The 24485-nt window shown below is 36.6% G+C and overlaps 1 protein-coding gene across 1 annotated transcript in view; it reads left to right on the top strand.

The window, feature by feature from the left end:
* Positions 1 to 6426, top strand: part of LOC106874910 (inositol-tetrakisphosphate 1-kinase) — a 90756-nt gene extending 84330 nt beyond the window's left edge. Inside the window, exons 6-7 of the mRNA XM_089349712.1 lie at positions 735 to 903; positions 5718 to 6426. Coding sequence (XP_089205838.1) covers positions 735 to 903; positions 5718 to 6286 — 738 coding nt within the window. The 3' untranslated portion in view covers positions 6287 to 6426. The remainder of the gene's footprint in view (positions 1 to 734; positions 904 to 5717) is intronic.
* The last annotated feature ends 18059 nt before the right edge of the window (positions 6427 to 24485 follow it).

Below are 24485 nucleotides of genomic sequence, written 5' to 3'. Positions count from 1 at the left end.
GTTTCCTAACTTCATTACTTGCTGAGATATTGCATTCTGAAAGTTGTGAAACTTTGACTGTGTTTTTCTTGGTTTTTAAGTTGTGGCGCTTATGACAGTCTGTTACTAAACACCTCATATGATGTGTGCATTTGTACAACTGTATGCTTGTTTGTACTCTTCAAAAGTCCCTGTGAGTGGTGGTGTTGTCACTTTTCCAGTCAACAACTTATCAACTCACTTTACACCTTTGTAGACATGAGAATTAAGAGATCCCTATTTGAACTATAGGTAAGGGTGGTGACAGGAAGGATATCGTGCTGTAAAGTAATGCCTCAATAATATATTTGTCTAACCCATGCAAGCATAGAAAAATGAATGTAAAAACAACAAATGAATGAAGAAATACATAGAAGCATGCATGCAAACATGTGCTGTTCCTAGGTCTGCGTTCTCATACAGAACTTAATCTCTCTGGAATTCCTTTCATGCTCATATTCTCCCTATATCTGTACACTTGCAGTTGTTTCAGAGAAACATCAACTCTGTTGATGTCACATGTTATGAAAGACCTTTGAAGGATGGTGGTGGGCAAAATTTACTGTATGCATATGTATGCATGTATATGTATAATCAATCAACAGTTATCTTTACCAGAAGGGATTATGATAAATCATTTTTCTTCAATTGCTTTTGTCTTTTTATTTTATTTCTTTTTCCCTTTTTCTATATTTATTTGCTTTTTTTTTTTGCAGATGGATGAAAAAGAACTTTCCAGTCGACATGTGAAACCAAATTTCACAAAACTTAAAGATCTTGGCAACCAGTTAAGATCTCATTTAAAACTTGGCCTCTTTGGCATTGATGTCATTATTGAATGCGGGACCAATCGCTATGCCATTATTGATATCAACATATTTCCAGGTAAGCTACAAAAGGAATCTAACAGGTGTTCACTGCTCCCAACTTTTCTTTTTCTTTTCCCACTTCTTTCCTTTTCCTCACCATTATCTCCTCTCATCCCAATCATTTTTGGCACTAACCTGAAGTTTCTGAAATTAGTGTTAGGATTGGTTTCTATCATTGAGGCTGCTGCCATGGTGAAGCAACACCTTGAGGGGTTTTAGTTGATCATATCACATTGTTTCATCATCGTCATCATCATCATCATTATCGTTAAATGTCTGCTTTCCATGCTAGCATGGGTTGGACGATTTGACTGAGGACTGGCGAACCAGATGGCTACACCAGGCTCCAATCTGGTGTATTTTACGTGTCACCTGCACAGGAGCCAGTCTATCAGTACTGGCAACGATCTCGCTCAAATGTCTTTTCATGTGCCAGGAAGGTGACGTTGGTAACGATCACGCTGGTGCTATTTATGTGTCACCGGCACGGAAGCCAGACAGTGGCTCTGGCAACGATCACACTCGGACTGTGCTCTTAGTGCTCCACTGGTACAGGTACCATCACGATTTCGCTTTCGCTTGCACCAACAGGTCTTCGCAAGCCGAGTTTAGTGTTCCTACAAATTTAGTTCGATTTCGATTTCACTTGCCTCAACAGGTCTTCGCAAGCGGAGTTTAGTGACCAATGAAGGAATGTTACGTGTAAGTGGGCTGGCTACATCCCTGACAGAGGCCTTGCAGATCCATCACTGGGTGAACTCCCCCAGCTATTGCTGGTGGAACTCATTTACAGCTGAGTGGGCTGGAACCAGATGAAATGAAGTGTTTTGCTCAAGAACACATTACACTACTTGGTCAAGGATTGAAACCACCATCTTGAGGTTGTGACTGCAACTCCCTAACCACTAAGCCACATACCTTCACAGTAGTATTTGATTAGTGTAGGTCTGTCTTGAATTAGTAATGTAGTGGATAAAATGCCTTGCAGTATTTAGTTACATTCCTTTATGGCCCAAATTGAAATATTACCAAAATCTGTTACATTTTTCATCCCATTGCGCTTAATGAAATAAATATCAGTTAAGTACTGGGAGTCATTGTAATTGAGGGACCCTTCTTCCTCCCCAAATCACGTGTATTTGTACTTAAATTAGAAACTATTAAGATATTTCTGTGTGTGTAAGATAGATGAATACAGTACATAATGGATGAACTAGGTGTAAAGTTGTACAACTATTTTAACAATACCTTTGATCACAGTGATTGTAGTGCTGACGGTGTTGTTGTTTAGCCCTAGGTCAACCGTGATCAAGCAGGAGCATCTCATTTTTTTTACGGATATGGTGCATTTACGATCACATTATCCAATGTGGCTTTCTTTTTCAAAGATATTTGAATAGGAAATTGATTGCTATTTCTAGCCAAATTACCATCCATGTAGTGAAGCATCCTCAATAGCAATAGAATAGTGTTGCTATTGTTGCTATTTAGCCTCAGGTCAACTCTCATTGAGCAGACTTGTGATCAGAGATAACCTAGTGTCGAGCATCCTATTTTATCAGTGTATTGTACTTAATTTGTCCTCTTTTTATTTTAGAGAATAGACTGTAATTTGAGAGATTTGACTGCCATTTCTTGTAGGACGAATGGCTACGTAGAGGCTCCCTTACTAGCTGTAGTGTTATTGTTGTCGCTACTACCGATTGTGGTGGTAGGGATTGTGATGTTGATGGTAATAGTGGTAGCCATGGTCAATGTTGTTGATAATGACAAAAGTGATGGCGACAATGGTGAAGGTAAAGAATGCGTACACCTGGTGGTTAGCGTTACGCCGAAAACAGGTGGTGTGCGTATTCTTTACCTCTGCCGCGACAATAGTACAGATGTTTGTAAAAATGTCGAATGTCCTTCCTTGCCAACATTGTGGACTTGTGCCTGTGTTAGAAATCTTTAAGAAATATTTAATTTTCATTGCTGACAATGCCAAGGAGATAACGTTTGGTAAGGGAGACTACTCTTTATTCGCACTAATAGTTAGATTCATTATATTTGATGTCGTAATGGGGAAAAAAAAGAAAGAAAGAAAAAGTAATTGATGCTAACGTGGCGAAGAGAAGAAAGCACCAGCTTACTTACTAATATAATTTCTTGTGATCTTGGCAAATATAGGCTATAATTCCGGACATGTTTTCAACTTATTAGCACCCACTCAGTCAATCAATGTCGTCGGGCAACTTACCCGGACCAGTGCAACTTTTCCAAGCCAGACGTACTGATGAGCGATGAAGCATGATTGTCTGTCTGATCTACAAACGACTACAAATGATAACAGTTCGTTAACTGAACTGATTTACCCCAATCAATAACAGTTTGTTGTCTGTTCATCCGCCTAGTATCTAGTGACATTCTTCATTTTTGCCTGATTGATGATAAGAGAGTAAAATAAAGTAAATCGATCTCTGCTGATGAGAATTCAGTTGTTCGATCAACTGAATTCTTTTTTTTAAAAATTAGGTTGAATATTCCACAAACACGACTATTAATTTAATCAACTTTCCAACACAGCAATAAAACACAAAAACAAACAAAAAACGGCACTTTTTGGTTATCTCACCCCCATTAAAAAATTGCCATTAAAAAACTAGGTTATCTCCCCACTAAAAATGTAGTGACAAAAGACTGGATTAAAAGAGTTAGATCCTTTTGATTCAATACTTCAACACATTGGTGACGTTTGGCCTCCTCAATAGGCACGATATGATTTGTTATAAAAATGTTATCAGATTCAATAAGATGATCAGATTCAATAAGATGTTTCATCGTTTTACTTTTGTTTTTTCGTTTTATTGAGTGTTAAACATTGTTTTTAAGATGAGGGAAATAACCAAAAGTACCGATACTTCTCATAAAACTTGGGGAGATAACTCAGTTTTTTTAATGGGGGTGAGATAACAAAAAAGTACCCCAATAACAAAACAAAACTGGTCAGCATTAGCTAATTTTTATGCTACAGTCTGTATAGTATAGTTTCTGTCTGGGGGCTGTTTTTAACAACTGCTTTACAAGAGAGTCCTGTGTCGCGCTGATGTCAGAGAGCATGTCTGCTGCAGGACACACACACACACACTATAATCTATGTCCACTTTCCAAGTTGGATTTCAGAGAGCCATTTGAAGGTATTGTTTAGGCTTTTATTGATTGAAAATTATTTTATAAAAATAAACACACTGCTAACGGTGTGCCTTTAAACAAAATTATTCAAAGAGTTGTCTCCCCTGCATTGCTAAACCACCGTGTATACTTTTGAAAGCTCTACTTCCAATTAAACTCACATACAACCTCGCGCTCGCGCACACACACATATCGAACAATATTTTCAAAAATTTTGTTCAAATTCTATTGACTGAATGTCTCATTGGATTTAACAAAGGAAGCCATTTTCCTTGTAAACAGACGAAAACATATTTAACTGATGAACACACACATGATTATTATTAGGCCTATAACTCATTAATTTGTTGGGATATCATCAAAAGCTTTTACATGGCTGTGTGGTAAGAAGTTTGGTTCCCAACCAAACGGTTCTGTGTTCAGTCATACTGTGTGGCACATTGTGCAAGTGTCTTCTACTATCGCCATGGGCTGACCAAAGCCTTGTGAGGGCATCTGTTAGATGGAAACTAAAAGAAGCCCATCATATATCTGTCTGTGTTTGTACCTCTCACATTGCTTGATAACCGGTGTTGGTTTGTTTACTTCGTGGTTTGGTAAAAAAGACCGATAGAATAAGTACCAAGCTTAAAAGTTAAGTAGTGAGATTGATTCATTCAACTAAAAACCCTTCAGGGCAGTGCCCCAGCTTGGCCACTGTCCAATGTCTAAAACAAGTAACAAGTAAAAGATAGAAAGATCAATTTCTCTCCAAGCTATTTAGTTACAGAAAGTGTTGGCTTCTTCACTGCAATTTAATGAAATATTTTAATAATGCTGCCACTGCATGCAGTTGTATGTCGTACCTACTATTTGGTACCTGCTTCCAAGTAGGCGAACTGGACCATTTGAGAGTTTAGGGTTTTGCTCTGAGATAGACACAACATATTACTTGTGACAGGACATGAACTTCCCACCTTTCAGTCCATTGCTCAGTGCTATTGACAAGGTCACTTTTTCTTTTCTGGGAATATGTCCTTATTGCATAATGTCATAGATACTTATTACTCCTACCCTCTACTTTTGCATTTTATTTTCTATATTAAAATTAACGTTCACAACAGGCAAAAAGACATATCAGAATCACCATATCTTATCTTGAGGCAGATTTACCATACTCTAATGCCAACCACTCTACAGTGTGTACTAAGTGCTTTTCTGTGGTGACTTCACTAGTGTTGGTATCATGAAATATGTGTTTAGTACACTTTGTAAAGTAGCTGACATTAAGAAGAGCATCCAGCAGTAGAAAATCCTGCTAAAGCAGGTAATGGAGCTTGATGCAGTCTATGGACTAGGTGGATCCTGTCTAACTATCCTGCCCATGCCAGTTGGACATTAAATGGTGATCATGATGCCCTGGTCCATCCATACTGTTTGTCTTCATTACCTAGACCATAGGTTTTAATCATACATAAACAAACTAACTCAGACAACAGAGGCAACAGGCCTTGAATTTTATGCTGCATCCCCACACAGTCAACTCTCTGCTCACCATTAGTCCTTACTAATGAATTCTGTTGAATATACATTGTTTCTTACAATTTTGTGTCCTTGTAGCTATGTTTGTGGCAATTGATTATTTATAATCTTTAATTTTTTTTTTCTTTTGCTTCACAGGTTATAAGGGTATTGATAGTTTTTATGATTCTTTTGAGCGGTATATAATTCAGTTACTGAAAGAGAAGGAAACAGATCAGAATATGGAGAGGAAGCGTTGCCAAACTGTTGCAGAAGGTTGCGCTTTATCCAATGTCTGCAAGAAGCAAAAAATACAGGAAGTGGCTGAAGAAGAATTTGATTCCATACTGTGTACCAGTGAAAGTGACAAGGTCACGGAGAAGAACCAGACAAAAGCAACAGCAGAAAATGGTAGCAATGTGGATATGTATCGTGAAACCAAAGGCTTGTCTTATTTGTCAGGCACAAATGGCAGTCTTTGCGAGCAGAATGGACACTGCATTGAGAATGGCAACAACAACAATAACAATAACAAAGCCATTTTCATCAATAGCAACAACCTCAACAGCCTGAATAGTCCACTTGTAAGTCTTAATGATGACAACAACAATATCAACAGCAGTAGTAGCAATAGCAGTAACAATAACATTTTATGCAATACAATCAGTGGTGAAGGCCTCAACAACCTCAAAGGAGGAAACATTCCAACTGTAAATGGTCTAACATGATCATGATGTCATTTAATATTTTTTATTATTTGTAATTATTATTATTATTAAATTTTATTATTATTACTGAAGGTGGTGGATGGCAGAAGTAGTAGAGCTCATACTTAATGCCTTGAAGCATTTTATGTCCCTTTACATTCTGGAGTTCAAATCTCACCATGTCAACTTCAACTTTCATCCTTGTGGGGGTTGGGTGGGAGGTTCGATAAAATAAAGTACCAGTGAATTACTGGAGTCGACTTAATCGACTGTATCATTCCTCAAATTTTTGGTCTTTAGAATATATTAGAAAACATTATCAAAATAATAATTATTATTACTGGTTGAACAGAAAATTGATTGACGCAGTCAAGTACTGAGCTGAAATACCTTGCAGTCTTTCGATCTTGTCTTCAAATTTTACTGAGGTCGACTTTGCCTTCCATCCTCCAGAAGTTAATAAAATAAGTACTGGTAATTGTACTGTAAAATCAAGTCAGTGAAATGTATCCTTTCTCCAGCTTATTTTAAATAAGAAGCTAAGATTATTATTATTATTATTATTATTCATATTGGCAGAATGGTTAGAGTGTCAGGCAAAATGCCTTGTGGTATTTGTTTTGACTCTTTGCATTCTGAGTTCAAATCATACTCAGGTCAACTTTGCCTTTTATCCTTCTGGGATTGATAAAATAAAGTACCAGTGAAGTACTGGTGGGTTGATATAATTGACTCATCCCCCTCCTTTCTAAATTACTGGCATTGTGCCTAAGTTATTATTATAATTATTCAGAGTGTTGGATGGCAGAACCAGTTGAGCTCATACTTAATGCCTTGTGGTATTTATGTCCCTTTATGTTTAGAGTTCAAATCTTGTTGAGATCAACTTTGCCCTTTCATCCTTCTGGCATTGATGAAATAAAGTACCAGACAAGTACTGGGGTTGATTTATTATACTATACTATTTCTCACTAAAATTTGTGGCTTTGTGCCCATGTTAAAAGTTACTATTTATATTCAGTATGGCATCAACAGTGTTGGATTAATGCCTTGCTGTATTTACTGAAGACCCTTTACATTCTGAGTTCAAATCCCATCTGGGTCAGCTTTGCCTTTCATCCTTCTAGGGCTGAAAAATACCAGTCTAGAACTGGGAGTCAATTTAATCGACTAAATCGCTTCCCCAAAGTTTGTGGCTTTGTTAGGAATATTTTTCTTATTATTCTTATTCCTATTATTAATATCATCTTCAAAATCATCACCATCATCATCATTGTTTAATCTTTGTTTCTTATTGAAATATATTTTATTTTAAATCTGTAAGGAAAAAAGGGGAAAACAAAGTAATAAGATGTAAAAGAAAATGAAAAAAAAAATGTATATGTATGTAATGTATGTATATATTTGTATGTGTATATGCACATGTGTATATGTGTGTGTGTGTGTGTGTATATATATATATATATATATATATATATATATATATATATATATATGCAAACATACACATGTATGCATGTTTATGTATATAAGTGTATATGTAGATATATTTGTGTGTATATAAATATATGTGCATATACACACACACACACACACACACACACACGTCTATATAGTATGTATATATGTATGTATGGAGGGGGTGCAGATATAGGTGTGTGTATTTATATGACTATGTTTTTGCATGTATCTATATATATATATATATATATATATATATATATATAATATGCCATATTTACTCAATGTATAATGCAAGAAATTTGATATAAAAAGCAAGTGAGGAAATTGGTGTGTAGTATTAAACTTGCTAGAATGTTCCAAACAAGTGTAAAAACCCCATAACATATAAAAACACATCAAAGCAGAGGCCTTGATATATTCAATTACTAATGTATATACTTTATTGTCTTCAGTTATGAAACACTGTATGTATAGTGAATTGAATGACAATTGTAAATTCTAGCATGCTGGTGGTATGTCGTATTATGCAAAAGTAATTATCTAATTGGTTCTTAACTGTTTGTAGCTCAGTGTTTGCTTTCACTGAAAGGTGTTTCGTATAAGCTCCCCTAACCAAATTTGTCAAGAAAAAAAAAAAATAAAAGCTTCAAATTAGTTTAATCAAAGAAACGCAATAGTTTATTAAACCAAATTTCTTATGCTATCCCATTCGGTATTTGCCTCCTTTTAGATATCTATGTGGATTAGTGCATGCAATGTTAAATTTTTATGGAAAATCATTGAAGAAGGCAATGACTTAAATAATGAAATTATATTGGACCTTGGTATATAATCACACTTCTTCTCACTAATAAAACAATCTACTTATTTTCTAATCTCAACAATGATGTTTTTTTTTTGAAAAACATGTTTAGCCCTTTAGCATTCAATCAAGTTATATCTGGTCCAAATATTCAACCTGTCTTATGTTCAAACTGGCTAGATCTGGCATGTCACACATACCCTTACATGGCATTCTAAGAATAAACAATCACATTGTCAAAATCTCAAAGATACTAAATAATGCATGATTGATTCAAAATAATGTGAATTAATAAGTATTACATTTGACTGAGTAATATGAACACTAAAGGGTTAAAATGTGCGTATTGGACCTGGTTTAAATATTTTATTCCAAAGAAAGATCACGACCTGTTAAAACATTCTGCACCACTCCATAATGCCAATTAATATTTGCCGCTCTGTATGAGCTCACAAGGTCCCGTTGGGTTGCAACAGCCCACGTTAATAATCACTGGATTAGAGCACATCAGTTACATTAGTGATATGTGCTTATAGTGAAAAAAGTCTTCAGTGTTGACTCATATATTAAAATGCATATAAAAACTCTTCCTAAGACTGCAAATGTTGAAATTTAAGTTAAAAGAATTTAGTCAAAACAAAAACTTAGTTACAGAGTGGGAGCACTAAGTAATGATGTGTGTAAATGGAATGTTATTACCAGTTCAAATATTTTTGAACTAGTAAACAAGCCATTCACTGTGTTTTGTCATGGAGAAAATTTCTTGCTGTAGACAAGTGGTGTATTGATTAGGTGTACTGATTTGGGTGTAATTACACCATTTGTCTACAGTGAGAAATTTTCTGCATGACAAAACAGTGAATGGCCTGCTTATGGGTTCGAACATGCTACAAGCATATTTGAATTGGGTAATAATATTGCATTGAGAAACTTAAAAATACATAACAGGGAAAAATTATGTAACTGATTTTGTAGCCAGAAAAAGCACCAGTGGCATCATATTCAAGATTGCATTGTACTTGAGTAAAAAGTGTATATTTGTATGTGTATAGATGTGTCTCTGTGTGTGAATGTAAATATGTATATGCATATACATGTATATGCATGTGTTAATGTCTATATAAGTATATGCATATGGATACATGCATATATATATATATATATATATATATATATATATATATATATATATATATACATATATATATATAGGTAGATGCATTTATTTGTGTTTATATATATGTGTATATATGTATGTATACATGTAATATATAATGCATGCATAATTATGTATATATGCATGTGTATGTAACTGTATGTGTGAATATATATATATTGCATGCATGTGTGTCTATGTAACTATGTAAGTGTATGAATAAATGTGTATGAATATCTTTGTGTATACCTACATATGTACAGGAATAAATATATAAATATACATAAGTGTATATACATATGTATGTTAATAAATGTGTGTGCATATATATATATGTAAATATGTATATATGTGTGTGTATAAAAGATAGTATTCAAAAGGCCTTTTAGCATTGAATTTTACACATCTTTAAATTCAAAAGGGACTTCTGATTCACTCTGTCTGTCTGCATGAATCTTATGTATGTACCAATCTATAATGTGTGTGTGTGTGTGTGTGTGAATTCACATCTCTATGTATGCATCTATATACAGTGGAAGTTGCTTATTGTGATTACTTTTGGGACAGAGTATGCGGCATAACAATAACTGGCTGATAACTTTAAGCAAATATAGCTATATTCCGAGATTGTTTGGGACCCATTAAATTTTTTTAACAATACTGGTTTGATAACATTGCCTACGATTATTATAAGCAGCTTCCAGTGTGTGTATGTCTATATCTGTTTATAACGTGTGTAAATATATATATATATATATATATATATATGCATATAAACCCATGTTCATGAAAATATATGCATATTTACATACATGTATATAGGCATATGTATGAATATATATATATATATAAAGAAAAGCATATTTGTGTGTGTGTGCGTGCGTCTATATGTATATATGCCTGTTGTATATGTATGTATATTATATGTATATATATATATATATATATATATATATATATACATACATACATACATTATATATATATTATATATAAATATACATACACACACGTGTGGGTGTATAGTCACATAAATGAATGCATGCACATGTGTAAATGTATATATATATATGTTATATATACATGCTCAGTCATATGTTTTATATATATATATACTTGCTCACTTGTGTGTGTATATATATATATATAGATATACACACACGCACACATATAAACACCCACATATGCACACACGACTTTTAAAGTTTTTATTTTCTACAAACTGCTCTACTATAAATCATGGAACAGAAATTATTAAAGGAGGAAAAAAAAAAATTTACAAATTAAAAAAAAAAAAAGTGAAGGAGACATCCCAAAAATATCTAAAAATACAATATTCTGTAAAAGAACAAAAGAATTACAAACCATTTTAGCTGTCATTTTGAATTTTGAAAAACAAACTAAGAACAAACTATTTTTTGCCTTGCTATCATATATCTTTTAGTTTTTTATTTCTTTCCCTTTTTTCCTTTGCCATTTTATAAATATATATTTTTATTTAAAGGAATAAAACAATATAAAAAAATATAACCAAGCGAAATAAAAGATATTAAAAGCAAAACGTCTTGTATTTTATGTAGTTTTTATTCTTTGTGAAACAAAAATGTCGTTTTTTGCTGAAGTTTTGTTGTGTTGTTGTTGCTTTTCATGTTTTAAAGCGATGAGTTGTACCTATTCGCAGCATAGTGTAATTAGTCATCTAAAATATACAGAACCTTTGATTTTGCAACCCGCTCTCAGTGACTTTATATCACTAATTCAACTCACTCAGCTACTTGTCTCTACTCTATCTACTCACTCACTCACCTATGCTTTCATTCAATGTAAGCATCGAATATGATGCACTGGTGCTTTTTCTGGCTACAAAATCAGTCACATTTTTTTCTTGTTATGTATTTTATGATTAAGTTTCTCAATCCAATATTATTACCAGTTCAAATATGCTTGTGGCATGTTCGAATCCATAAACAAGCCATCTAATGTAAGCAATGTAATTGTTATTGTTGTTTGTTCCTTCTCGAACCATGCCTGGCTCATAAGGGCTAGTTTTCTGGTTTCATTGGTATTTAGGTTCCTGACCTGGATGGGATGTCAGTCCATCACAGGGGATCTGCTAGATGCAGGAGGAAAGAGTGAGAGAGAAAGTTGTAGTAAAAGAGTCAGAAGTTTGCCATTACCTTCTGCCGGAGCTGCTGGGAGCTTAGGTGTTTCGCTCATAAACACACACGTCACCAGGTCTGAAATTTGAACCTGCGATCCCTCGACCGAGAGTCCACTGCTCTAACCACTAGGCCATGTGCTTCCACAAGCTATTAATTACATAACAAAATTCTGTTTGTATTGCTTTTGTTATTGGTAATGCTGTGGTTGTTGTTTAGGTCCATACCCTCTTTTACTCTTTTACTTGTTTCAGTCATTTGACTGTGGCCATGCTGGAGCACCACCTTTAGTCGTGCAGATTGACCCTCGGACTTATTCTTTGGAAGCCTAGTACTTATTCTATCGGTCTCTTTTTGCCGAACTGCTAAGTTACAGGGACCTAAACACACCAGCATCGGTTGTCAAGCGATGTTGGGGGAGGACAAACACAGACACACAAACATATACACGCACATACATATATATATATACATATATACGACAGTCTTCTTTCAGTTTCCGTCTACCAAATCAACTCACAAGGCTTTGGTCGGCCCGCGGCTATAGTAGAAGACACTTGCCCAAGGTGCCATGCGGTGGGAATGAACATCTGGAACCATGTGATTGGTAAGCAAGCTACTTACCACACAGCCACTACTGCGCCATATTAAATTTTCTCAAACTTTTCATAAAAAGTGCTTCAGCCACAGCTGTTCCATCTCCTCAGTGTAAGACAATAGTGTGTCCTTTGCTGCTTATCTTGTATGTTGAGTAACCATGTAGCCATTGCTTAGTTGTTACTGTTGATGGTGCTGTAGTTATTACTGTTGTTGTTGTTGCTGTTGTTTCCAGCACTTTCTCATTAGTTAGGAGAGCTTTAGATGGCCATGTCGTAGTGGGGCAAGAAGTTGAACTGGAAGAGTAGAAAAATGACGATGAAAGTTTAGAGAAAGATGAAGTAAAGTAATGAGGTGAAAATTGAGATGACAATGATTTTTAATCTGCAAAATTGAAATATAGGCACAAATTTCATTCAAGCATCTAATCAATGGGTACACATTATTGACAAGCCTCCAAGAAGGCTGAAACATGTCTAACATTCTCATGAGTTATTGTTATGATGTTTGCTTTGCTTTATATATATATATTTATGGTTTTAACACATCTATGGAAATTTCTCTGTCAGACAAAAACCACAGAAATATGCCTGTCTATGGTGTATATACATTTAATATGATACACAGATGACAATTTTCATTTAATACTATTTTGTGTTCACTGATTTGTTTACAGCCTGGTAAGCATTCTGCAATGGATTATTCACTTTCTTGGTACAAATTTCATTCAATCATGTGAGAAATGGGTGCACTTTATTGAGAAGCTCCAAGAAGAGTGAAATGTGTCTAATGTTCCCATGAGTCACTGCTACAATGGTTTCTTTATTTTGACATAGTGTTTTTAACACATGCCTACGAGGATGTTTTCACTGACAAAAACCTTAGTAGCATACCTGTCTGCTGTGTTTACATTTAGTATGGTACAAAGATGACTATTCTAATTTAATTTAATATTGTTTAAATTGCATTCATCAAATTTTTGAATATTAAAATGGTGGGAGATTGACAAGAGAGAAAAGTCATATTTGGTTTTCATACAGAGATCTTTAGTGTATCTTATTAGAACGACTCAACAGTGAAGGCCAGCATTCTGTTACTCCAGTTAAGTAAGGATTCATCCAAGCATTTTTTGTTGTATATTTGATATATGTGTTGAATGAAGGCATAGATGACTAAGTGTATAGGATAGTAGATGACCATCTGAGTGGATGGTGGTTTGTATTCCGTCACTGACACTGCTTGCCAATTCAGTGGCCATGATTATTTAACTTTCTGATGGTTCACAACAATCTGTGGAAAATTACTGCAGAATAGGACAAAACTCACTGTTTGTAAACAGCGAATAACATTGTTAAAGTGGGACAGAATTTCTATTTAAGTAAACAGCGAATAACATTGTTAAAGTGGGACAGAATTTCTATTAGTAGTAGTGTTTTAGGTTGCTAGATTGGCAGAATCATTAAAGCAGTGTTTTTCAAGATGGGGTGTAAATATGTAACAAGTGAACAAGACTTGCAATACAGTCTTAATTAAAACTGCTTTTGAATGAATGAATGAATAAATAAATAAAGGTGTGTGTGTGTGTGTGTGTGTGTGTCTCTGTCGCTCATATTTTTCAAGAAATTTGAAGTGATGAGGTGGAAGGAAAATGGTTGAGAAATACTGCTTTAGCATCTGACAAAAATGATTCTGGGATCTTTTTGGTTTGACGGGCAACACTTGTTTTCTTAATGAAACACTTTCAAACTTGGGACACTGGTAGAATGTGTCATATAAAACAACTTTTTCTCTTAGTCTTCTTAACAAAAAATTGTACAATACAAGTTATTTCATGTTAAAGTTGTCGTATTTCTGTAATTTCAACCAATCACTGACGTCCATTCAGTTGAATACAGTTACTGCTGTGGCGGTGTATATGGTATTAATCCCTTGTTGACATATTTCATCTGGTTTTTTGGTTTGTTTTCTTTTGAAGCAGACAAAATTACAGAAAAATGGTAATTTATACACATGTATTGTTTATATAATAAATTACGCTGTGTGTATCTGTGTTTGTAACAATTTTTCGCTAGTACTCAGTAACACATTTTCTAAATGATGGTAGAGTTTGATTTGAAGAAGATTTGGCTGCTATTATGCTTGAATGACACTATTCTACTTGTTTCAGTTGATTGAATAATAGCAAATAAGGGGAAAAAGCCATCAAAATACTTGTATATTGCCTGCACTTGTTATTGGAGGTGGCAGAATTATTAAACACATCCACCAAGTGCTTCATTTCCTAGAAATAGCAGCCAAATCTGCTACAAATTTTTTTATCTGTTCTACAACACAAAATATACAAGTATACAAAGTTTGAAAGTGTTTCGGTACTAAAAACACTACATAAAACATAGATGAAAAATGTTGCCCTTCAAACCAAAAAGATCTGAGAGGAGCAGGAGAGAGAGAGAGAGAGAGAGTGGAGCAATAGAGATAGACGCGAGAGAGAGAGAGGAGCGAGAGAGAGAGAAGAGCGAGAGAGAGAGAGGAGCGAGCGAGAGAGAGAGAGAAGCAAGAGAGAAAGGAGAGAGAGAGAGGAGCGAGAGAGAGAGAGAGAGGTGCGAGAGAGAGAGAAGAGCGAGAGAGAGAGAGGAGCGAGCGAGAGAGAGAGAGAAGCAAGAGAGAAAGGAGAGAGAGAGAGGAGCGAGCGAGAGAGAGAGAGGTGCGAGAGAGAGAGAAGAGCGAGAGAGAGAGAGAGGAGCGAGAGAGAAAGGAGTAGGAGAGAGAGTGAGAGAGAAGAAAGGGAGAGAGGAGCGAGAGAGGGAGAGGAGTGAACTCTCGCTCCGCCCTCTCTCTCGCTCTTCTCTCTCTCTTGCTTCTCTCTCTCTCTCTCTCTCGCTCCTCTCGCTACTCTCACTCTCTCACTCCTCTCGCTACTCTCTCTCTCACTCCTCTTTCTCTCGCTCCTCTCTCTAGTACTCCTCTCACTCGCTCCTCTCTGTCGCTCGCTTCTCTCCCTCTTCCTCCTCCAGCTCTCGCTCCTCTCTCTCTCGTTCCTTCACTCTCGTTCCTTCACTCTCTCCGCTCTCTATTTCACTCTTCTCTCTCTCTTGGTCCTCTCACTCTCTCGCTCTTCTCTCTCTCTTGCTATTCTCTCTCTCTCTCACTCCTCCCTTTCTCGTTCCTCTTACTCTCTCGTTCCTCTCTCCCTCTCGCTCCTCTCTCTCTCTAGCTTCTCTCTCTCTCGCTTCTCTCTCTCTCGCTCCCCTCTATCTCTCTCCTCTCCCTCTTGCTCCTCTCTCTCTTGCTCCTCTCTCTCTTGCTCCTCTCTCTCTTGCTCCTCTCTCTCGCTCATCCCTCTCTCCTCTCTCTCTCTCTCTCTCTCTCTGTTTCTCTCCCTCTGATTCTCTCCCTCTGACTCTCTCTCTGTCTCTCACCCTCTCTCTCTCTATCTCTGTTTTTCTGTCTCTGTCTCTCCCTCTCTCACTGTCTCTCTCTCTCTGTCTCTCTCGCTCTCACTCTGTCTCTGTGTGTCGCTCTCTCTCGCTCTCTCTCTCTCTCTCTCGCTCTATCTCTCTCTCCCTCTTTCTCTCTCTCTCTTTCTCCCCCTCTCTCTCTCTCTCTCTCTCTCTCTCTCTCTCTCTCTCTCTATGTATATATATATCTGTATATATACATATATCTGTCCCTCTCGTACGTATGTATGGATAAAGTACGTGCCTACATAAGTATGTATGTACGTACGTGCTTACGTACGCATGTATGGACGTACGTACCTACATACGTGTGAATGGAGGTACGTGCGTACCTACGTACATTTGTATGGATGTACGTACGTATCTAAGTACGTATGTATGGATGAACGTACGTACCTACGTACGTATGTATATATATGTATGTACGTACCTGTATACGTATGTAAGTATGTACGTACGTACATACCTACGTACGTATTTATGGATGTACGTACGTACCTCCATATGTATGTATGGATGTACGTACGTACCTAAGTACGTACGTATGTGTGTACGTACGTATGCATGTATGTACGTACGTCCATAGTACGTATGTATGTATGTAAGTACATACCTACGTACGTATGTATGTATGCACGTACATACCTACGTACATATGTATGGATGTACGTACATACATAGTACGTACATACGTACGTATGTATGGATGTACGTACGTACCTACGTACGTATGTATGGATGTACGTACGTACCAACGTACGTATGTATGGATTACGTACGTACCTCCGTAAGTATGTATGGATGTACGTACGTACGTATGTATAAATGTACGTGCGTACATACGTCCGTATGTATGTATGTAAGTACGTACATACTTACGTATGTATGTATGTACGTACGTACCTACGTACATATGTATGGATGTACATACGTACCTACGTATGTATATATGGATGTACGCACGTGCCTACGTACGTATGTATAGATGTACGTGTGTAACTACGTACGTTTCTATGGATCTATGTACGCACCTACGTAGGTATGTATAAATGTATGTACAAACGTATGGATCTACGTACGTACCTACGTAAGAATTTATGGATGTACGTACGTACCTATGTACGTATGTATATATGTACGTACGTACCTATATAAGTATGTATTGATGTACGTACGTACCTACGTACCTACTTACCTACGTACGTATGTATATATGTAAGTACGTACTTCCGTACGTATGTATGGATTTACGTACGTGCCTACGTAAGTATGTATGGATGAACGTACGTATGCATGTATGTACGTACCTTGGTACGTAATGAATGGATGTACGTACGTAACTACATACGTAATGTATGGATGTACGTACGTACCTACGTACGTATATATGGATGTACGTACGTATATACATACGTATGTATATATGTACATAGTGCCCACATAAGTATGCATGGATGTACGTGCGTACCTACATACGCATGTATGGATGTACGTATGTACCTACGTACGTATGTATGGATGTACGTACGTACCTCCGTACGTATGTATATATGTACATAGGTACCTATATACGTATGTATGGATGTACGTACGTACCTACGTACGTATGTATGGATGTACGTTCGTACCTACGTACGTATGTATTGATGTAAGAACGTACCTTCGTACGTCTGTATGGATGTACGTACGTAACTACGTAAGTAATGTTTGGATATACGTACGAACCTACGTACGAAAGTATGTATGGATGTACGTAGGTACCTAAGTATGCATATATGGATGTACGTACTACCTACGTATGTATGTATGGATGTACGTACGCACCTACGTATGCATGTATGGATGTATGTACGTTTCTACGTATCTATGTATGTACCTACGTATGTATGTATGGATGTACTTACGTACCTACGTAGGTATGTATGGATGTACGTACATACCTACGTACGTATGTATGGATGAATGTACATAGGTTTGTATGTATGGATGTAAGTACGTACCTACATACGTATGTATGGATGTACGTACCTACCGACGTACCTATGTATGTATATACGTACGTATCTACTTACGTATGTATGTATGTACGTACGTGCCTACCTAAGTATGTATTCATGTACGTACTTGTCTACGTACGTATGTTTCGATGTACGTACGTACATATGCACGTATGTATGGATGTACGTACCTTCCTACGTAAGTATGAATGCATGCACGTACGTGCCTACGTACGCAGGTATGGATGTACGTACGTACGTATGTATCGATGTACGTGAGTACATACGTACGTATGTATGGATGTACGTACGTACCTACGTAGTTATGTATGGATGTACGTACGTATGGATGTACGTACGTACCTACGTATGTATGTATTGACGCACGTACTTGCTTACGTACGTATGTATGGATATACGTGCGTTCCTACGTACGTTTGTATGGAACTACGTAAGAAAATACGCACGTACGTACATACATACGTATGTACATATATACGTAGTTACGTACATACTTACGTACATACATACGTACGTACATACACACGCAGTTAGGTACGTAAGTACGTACACACATGCGTAGTTACGTACGTACGTACATACATACGTAGTTACGTAAATACGTACGTACATACATACGTAGTTACGTACGTAGGTACATACATACGTGCTTACGTACTTACGTACGTAGATACTTCGGTACGTACGTACGTACGTACGTACATATATACGTAGTTACGTACGTACATACATACGTAGTAACGTACGTACGTACATACATACATACCGAGTTACGTAAGGACGTACTTATATAGGTAGTTACGTACGTACGTACCTATGTACGTAGTTACCTACGTACGTAGTTACCTACGTACGTACATACTTACGTAGTTACGTACGTACATATATACATTCGTAGATACATACGTACGTACATATATACGTTGTTACGTACGTACGTACGTACATATATACGAAGTTACATACGTACTTACGTACATACATACGTAGTTGCTTACGTACATACGTACATACATACCTAGTTACGTACGTACATACATACGAACATATATACGTAGTTACGTACGTACGTACATATATACGTATTTACGTACGCACATACATACGTAGTTACGTACGTACGTATGTACACACATACGTAGTTACGTACATACGTACTTACATACATATATACGTCCTTACGTACGTACGTACATATGTACGTTGTTACGTACGTACGAACATACATATATAGGTAGTTACGTACGTACGCATGTACATACATACGTAATTACGTACGTACGAACATACATACGTTGTTATGTACGTAGGTACGTACATACATAGGTAGTTACGTACGTACGTACATACATCGGTAGTTACTTACGTACGTGCGTACCAACATCCATATTTCGTTACGGAAGTACGTATTTACCTCCATACATCAATACATACGTATATATGTACGTATGTATGTATCTACATACGTACGCACGTAACAACGCATTTATGTATGTACATACGCATGTAAATACGCATGTAAATACGCATGTATATACGTACGTACATACATACGTAGTTACGTACGTACGTACATACTAACGTAGTTATGAACGTTACATTCATATATAAGTAGTTACGTACGTACGTACATAGATACGTATATATGTACGTACGTACGTACATGCATACGAAGTTACATTCGTACGTACGTACATACATACGTATTGACGTACGCACATACATACATACATAAGTCGTAGTTACGTACGTACGTACATACATATGTACTTACACACACATGTACGTACATATATACATACGTAGTTACCTACGTACGTACGTACATACATACGTAGGTACGTACTACATTCATACATACGTAGTAACGTACGTACGTGCATACATACATAGTTACGTAAGTACGTGCATACAAACGTAGTTACGTACGTACGTACATACATACCTAATTACCTACGTACGTACATACATACGTTGTTACGTACATACGTTCCTACATACATACGTAGTTACCTACGTACTTACATACATACGTAGTTACGTACGCACGTACATACATACGTAATTACGTGCCTACGTACATACATACGTAGTTACCAACGTACGTACATACGTAGTTACGTACGTACGTACTTACAAACGTAGTTACGTACGTACGTACGTTCATATATACGTATTTACGTACGTACGTACATATATACGTAGTTACGTAGTACGTACATACATAGGTAGATACGTACGTACGTATATTCATACGTCGTTACGTATGTTCATACATACGTAGTTACGTACGTACGTACGTTATTATATACGTATTTACGTACGTACGTACATATATACGTAGTTACGTACGTACGTATATTCATACGTAGTTACGTATGTTCATACATACGTAGTTACGTACGTACGTACGTACATATACACGTAGTTAGGTACGTACGTACATACATTCGTAGTTACGTAAGTACGTACACACACATAGTTACGTACGTTGTACGTACATACATACGTAGTTACGTACATACATACGTACATACATACATACTTAGTTACGTACGTATGTACATACATACGTAGTTACGTACGTACGTACATACATACGTTGTTACGTATGTACATACATACGTATTTATGTACATACGTACGGACATACATGCTTACTTACATACGTACGTACTTACATACATGCGTAGTTACGTGCGTACTTACGTACATACTTACGTATTTAGGTACGCACATACATACGCTGTTACGTACGTACATACGTAATACATACGTAATACATACGTACATAATTCGTAGTTACGTAAAACATATGTGCATAATTCGTAGTGACGTACGTATGTACATACATACGTAGTTACCTACGTACGTACGTATATACACACTTAGCTACGTACGTACATACATACGGAGTTACGTACATACGTACATACATACGTAGTTACGTACGTATGTACATACATACGTAATTATGTACGTACCTGCATACATACGTAACTACGTATGTATGTACGTACAACGTATATAATTACGTACGTAACTATGTATGTATGTACGTACGTACGTAACTACGTATGAATGTACGTACGTACGTAACTACGTATGTATGTACGTACGTACGTAACTACGTATATATGTACGTACGTACGTACGTAACTACGTATGTATGAACGTACGTACGTAGTAACTACGTATGTAAGTACGTACGTAACTACGTATGTACGTACGTAGGTAACTAGTACGTAAATACGTATGTATTTACGTACGTACGTAACTACGTATGTATGTAAGTACGTAGTAACTATGTATGTATGTAGGAACGTATGTACGTAACAATGTATGTATGTACTACGTAGGTAACTACGTATGTGTGTACGTACATACGTGCGTAACTACGATTGTATGTACGTACGTACGTAAACACCTATGTATGTACTTACGTACGTATGTAACTACGCATGTATGTACGCACGTACGTACGTAACTACGCATGTATGTACGCACGTACGTACGTAACTACGTTTGTATGCACGTACGTACGTAGCTACGTATGCATGCACTTACGTACGTTACTACGTATGTATGTACGTACGTAGGTAACTACGTATGTATGTATGTACGTACGTGTGTATGTAACTACATATGTATGTATGTACGAACGTACGTAACTACGTATGTTTGTACGTACGTAGGTATCTACGTATGTATGTACGTACGTACGTACGTACGTAACTACGCATGTATGCAAGTACTTAGCTAACTACGTATATATGTAGGAACGTATGTACGTAACAACAAATGTATGTACGTACGTAGGTAACTACGTATGTATGTAGGTACATACGTACGTCACTACCATTGTATGTACGTAAATACGTACATAAATACGTATGTATGTACGTACGTACGTGTGTAACTACGTATGTATGTACGTACGTTACTACGTATGTATATACTTACGTACGTAACTACGTATGTATGAACGTAGTTCGTAACTACGTATGTATGTATGTACGTACGTAGGCAACTACGTATGTACGTACGTACGTATGTATGTCACTACATATGTATGTATGTACGAACGTACGTAAATACGTATGTTTGCACGTACGTACGTAACTACGTATGTTTGTACGTACGTACGAATGTAACTACGTATGTATGTACGTACGTACGTAATAACGTATATATGTACATACGTACGCACGTAACTACTCTTTTATGTATGCACATACATATGTAACTACGCATGTATGTACGTACGCACGTACGTACGTAAATACGTATGTATTTACGTACGTACGTACGTTAATACTTATATATGAACGTTCTTACGTAACTACGTATGTATGTACGTATGTACATACATGCGTATTTACATACGTACGTACCTACATAAATTCGTAGGTACGTGTGTACGTATGTACATACATACATACGTACCTATATCCGTATGCATTGATGTACGTACACACCTACGTACTTATGTATGGAGGTACCTACGTACTTCCGTACCGATATATGGACGTTCGTAAGCACGTACGTACGTAACTCCGTATGTATGTACGTACGTAGGTACGTATGTATGTACATACGTACGTACGTAGTTACGTAGGTATGTTCGTGCGTACGTACGTAACTACGTGTATATGTATGTACGCACGTACGTAACAACGTACATATGTATGTACGTACGTATGTAACGACGTATAGATATATGTAAGTACGTATGTACATAACTACGTATGTATGTACGTACGTATATACGTATGTATGTACGTACGTATGTACGTAAGTACTTATGTATGAACGTACATACGTAGCAACGTATGTATGTTCGTCCGTAAATACGTATATATGTACGTACATACGTAGTTAGGTACGTACGTAGCTACATATGTATGTACGTACGTACGTAACTACGTATGTATGCACGTACGTACGTAACTATGCATTTAAGTACGTACTTACGTACGTAACTACGTATGCATGTTCGTACGTACGTACGTAACTACGTACGTATGTACGTACGCAGGTAACTACGTATGTATGTACGTACGTAGGAACGTAACTACGTATGTATGTACGTACCTACGTACGTAAATACGTATGTATGTACGTACGTATGTTCGTAACTACATATGTATGTATGTACGATCGTACGGTACTACGTATGTATGTACGTACGTAACTACGTATGTGTTAACGTACGTACAAATTATGTACGTATGTATTACGTATATACGTACGTAAGTGGGTATGTATGTGCGTACGTATATACGTATGTATGTACGTACGTACTCACGTAAATATGCATGTATGTATGTACGTACGTACTCACGTATATATGCATGTATGTATGTACGTACGTATGTAAGTATGCATGTATGTACGTACGTATGTACGTAAAAACGTATGTATGTACATACGTTACTACGTATGTATGAACGTACGTACGTACGTAACTACGTATGTATGTACGTACGTACGTACGTCACTACGTATGTATGTACGTACGTACGTAACTAAGTATAAATGTACGTACGCACGTACGTAATTACGTATGTATGTACGTACGTACGTGCGTAACTACGTATATACGTACGTAACTACGTATGTATGTACGTACTACGTACGTAACTATATATATATTTATTTACGTAACTATGTATGTACGTACTTACGTAACTACGTATGAACGTACGTACGTAACTACGTATATATGTACGTACGTACGTAACTACGTATATATGTACGTACGTACGTAACTACGTATGTATGAACGTACGTACATACGTAACAACGTATGTAAGTACGTACGTACGTACGCACGTACGTAACTACGTATGTATGTACGTACGTACGTAACTACGTATGTTTGTAAGTACGTAGGTAACTACGTATGTATGTACGTACATACGTACGTAACTACGATTCTGTGTACGTACGTACATAAATACGTATGTATGTACGTACGTACGTATGTAACTACGTATGTATATACGTACGTACGTACGTACGTACGTAACTACGTATGTATGTACGTACGTACGCAACCACGTTTGTATGCACGTACGTACGTTACTACGCATGTATATACTTACGTACGTAACTAAATATGTATGTACATACGTACGTAACTACGTATGTATGTACGTACGTACGTAACTACGTATGTATGAACGTAGTACGTATCTTAGTATGTATGTACGTACGTACATAGGTAACTACGTATGTATGTATGTACGTACATACGTATGTATGTAACTACATATGTATGTACGAACGTACGTAACTACGTATGTTTGCACATACGTACGTAACTACGTATGTATGTACGTACGTACGAATATAACTACGTATGTATGTACGTACGTACGTAATAACGATTGTATGTACATACGTACGCACGTAACTACTCTTTTATGTATGTATATACATATGTAACTAAGCATGTATGTACGTACGTACGTACGTAAATACGTACGTATTTACGTAAATACGTAAATACGTATGTATGTACGTACGTACGTAAATACTTATATATGAACGTTCGTACGTAA

This window comes from Octopus bimaculoides, chromosome 3 (assembly GCF_046866305.1).
Source record: "Octopus bimaculoides isolate indiv1 chromosome 3, ASM4686630v1, whole genome shotgun sequence".
NCBI lineage: Eukaryota > Metazoa > Mollusca > Cephalopoda > Octopoda > Octopodidae > Octopus > Octopus bimaculoides.
This window is presented reverse-complemented; position numbering and strand designations above follow the sequence as displayed.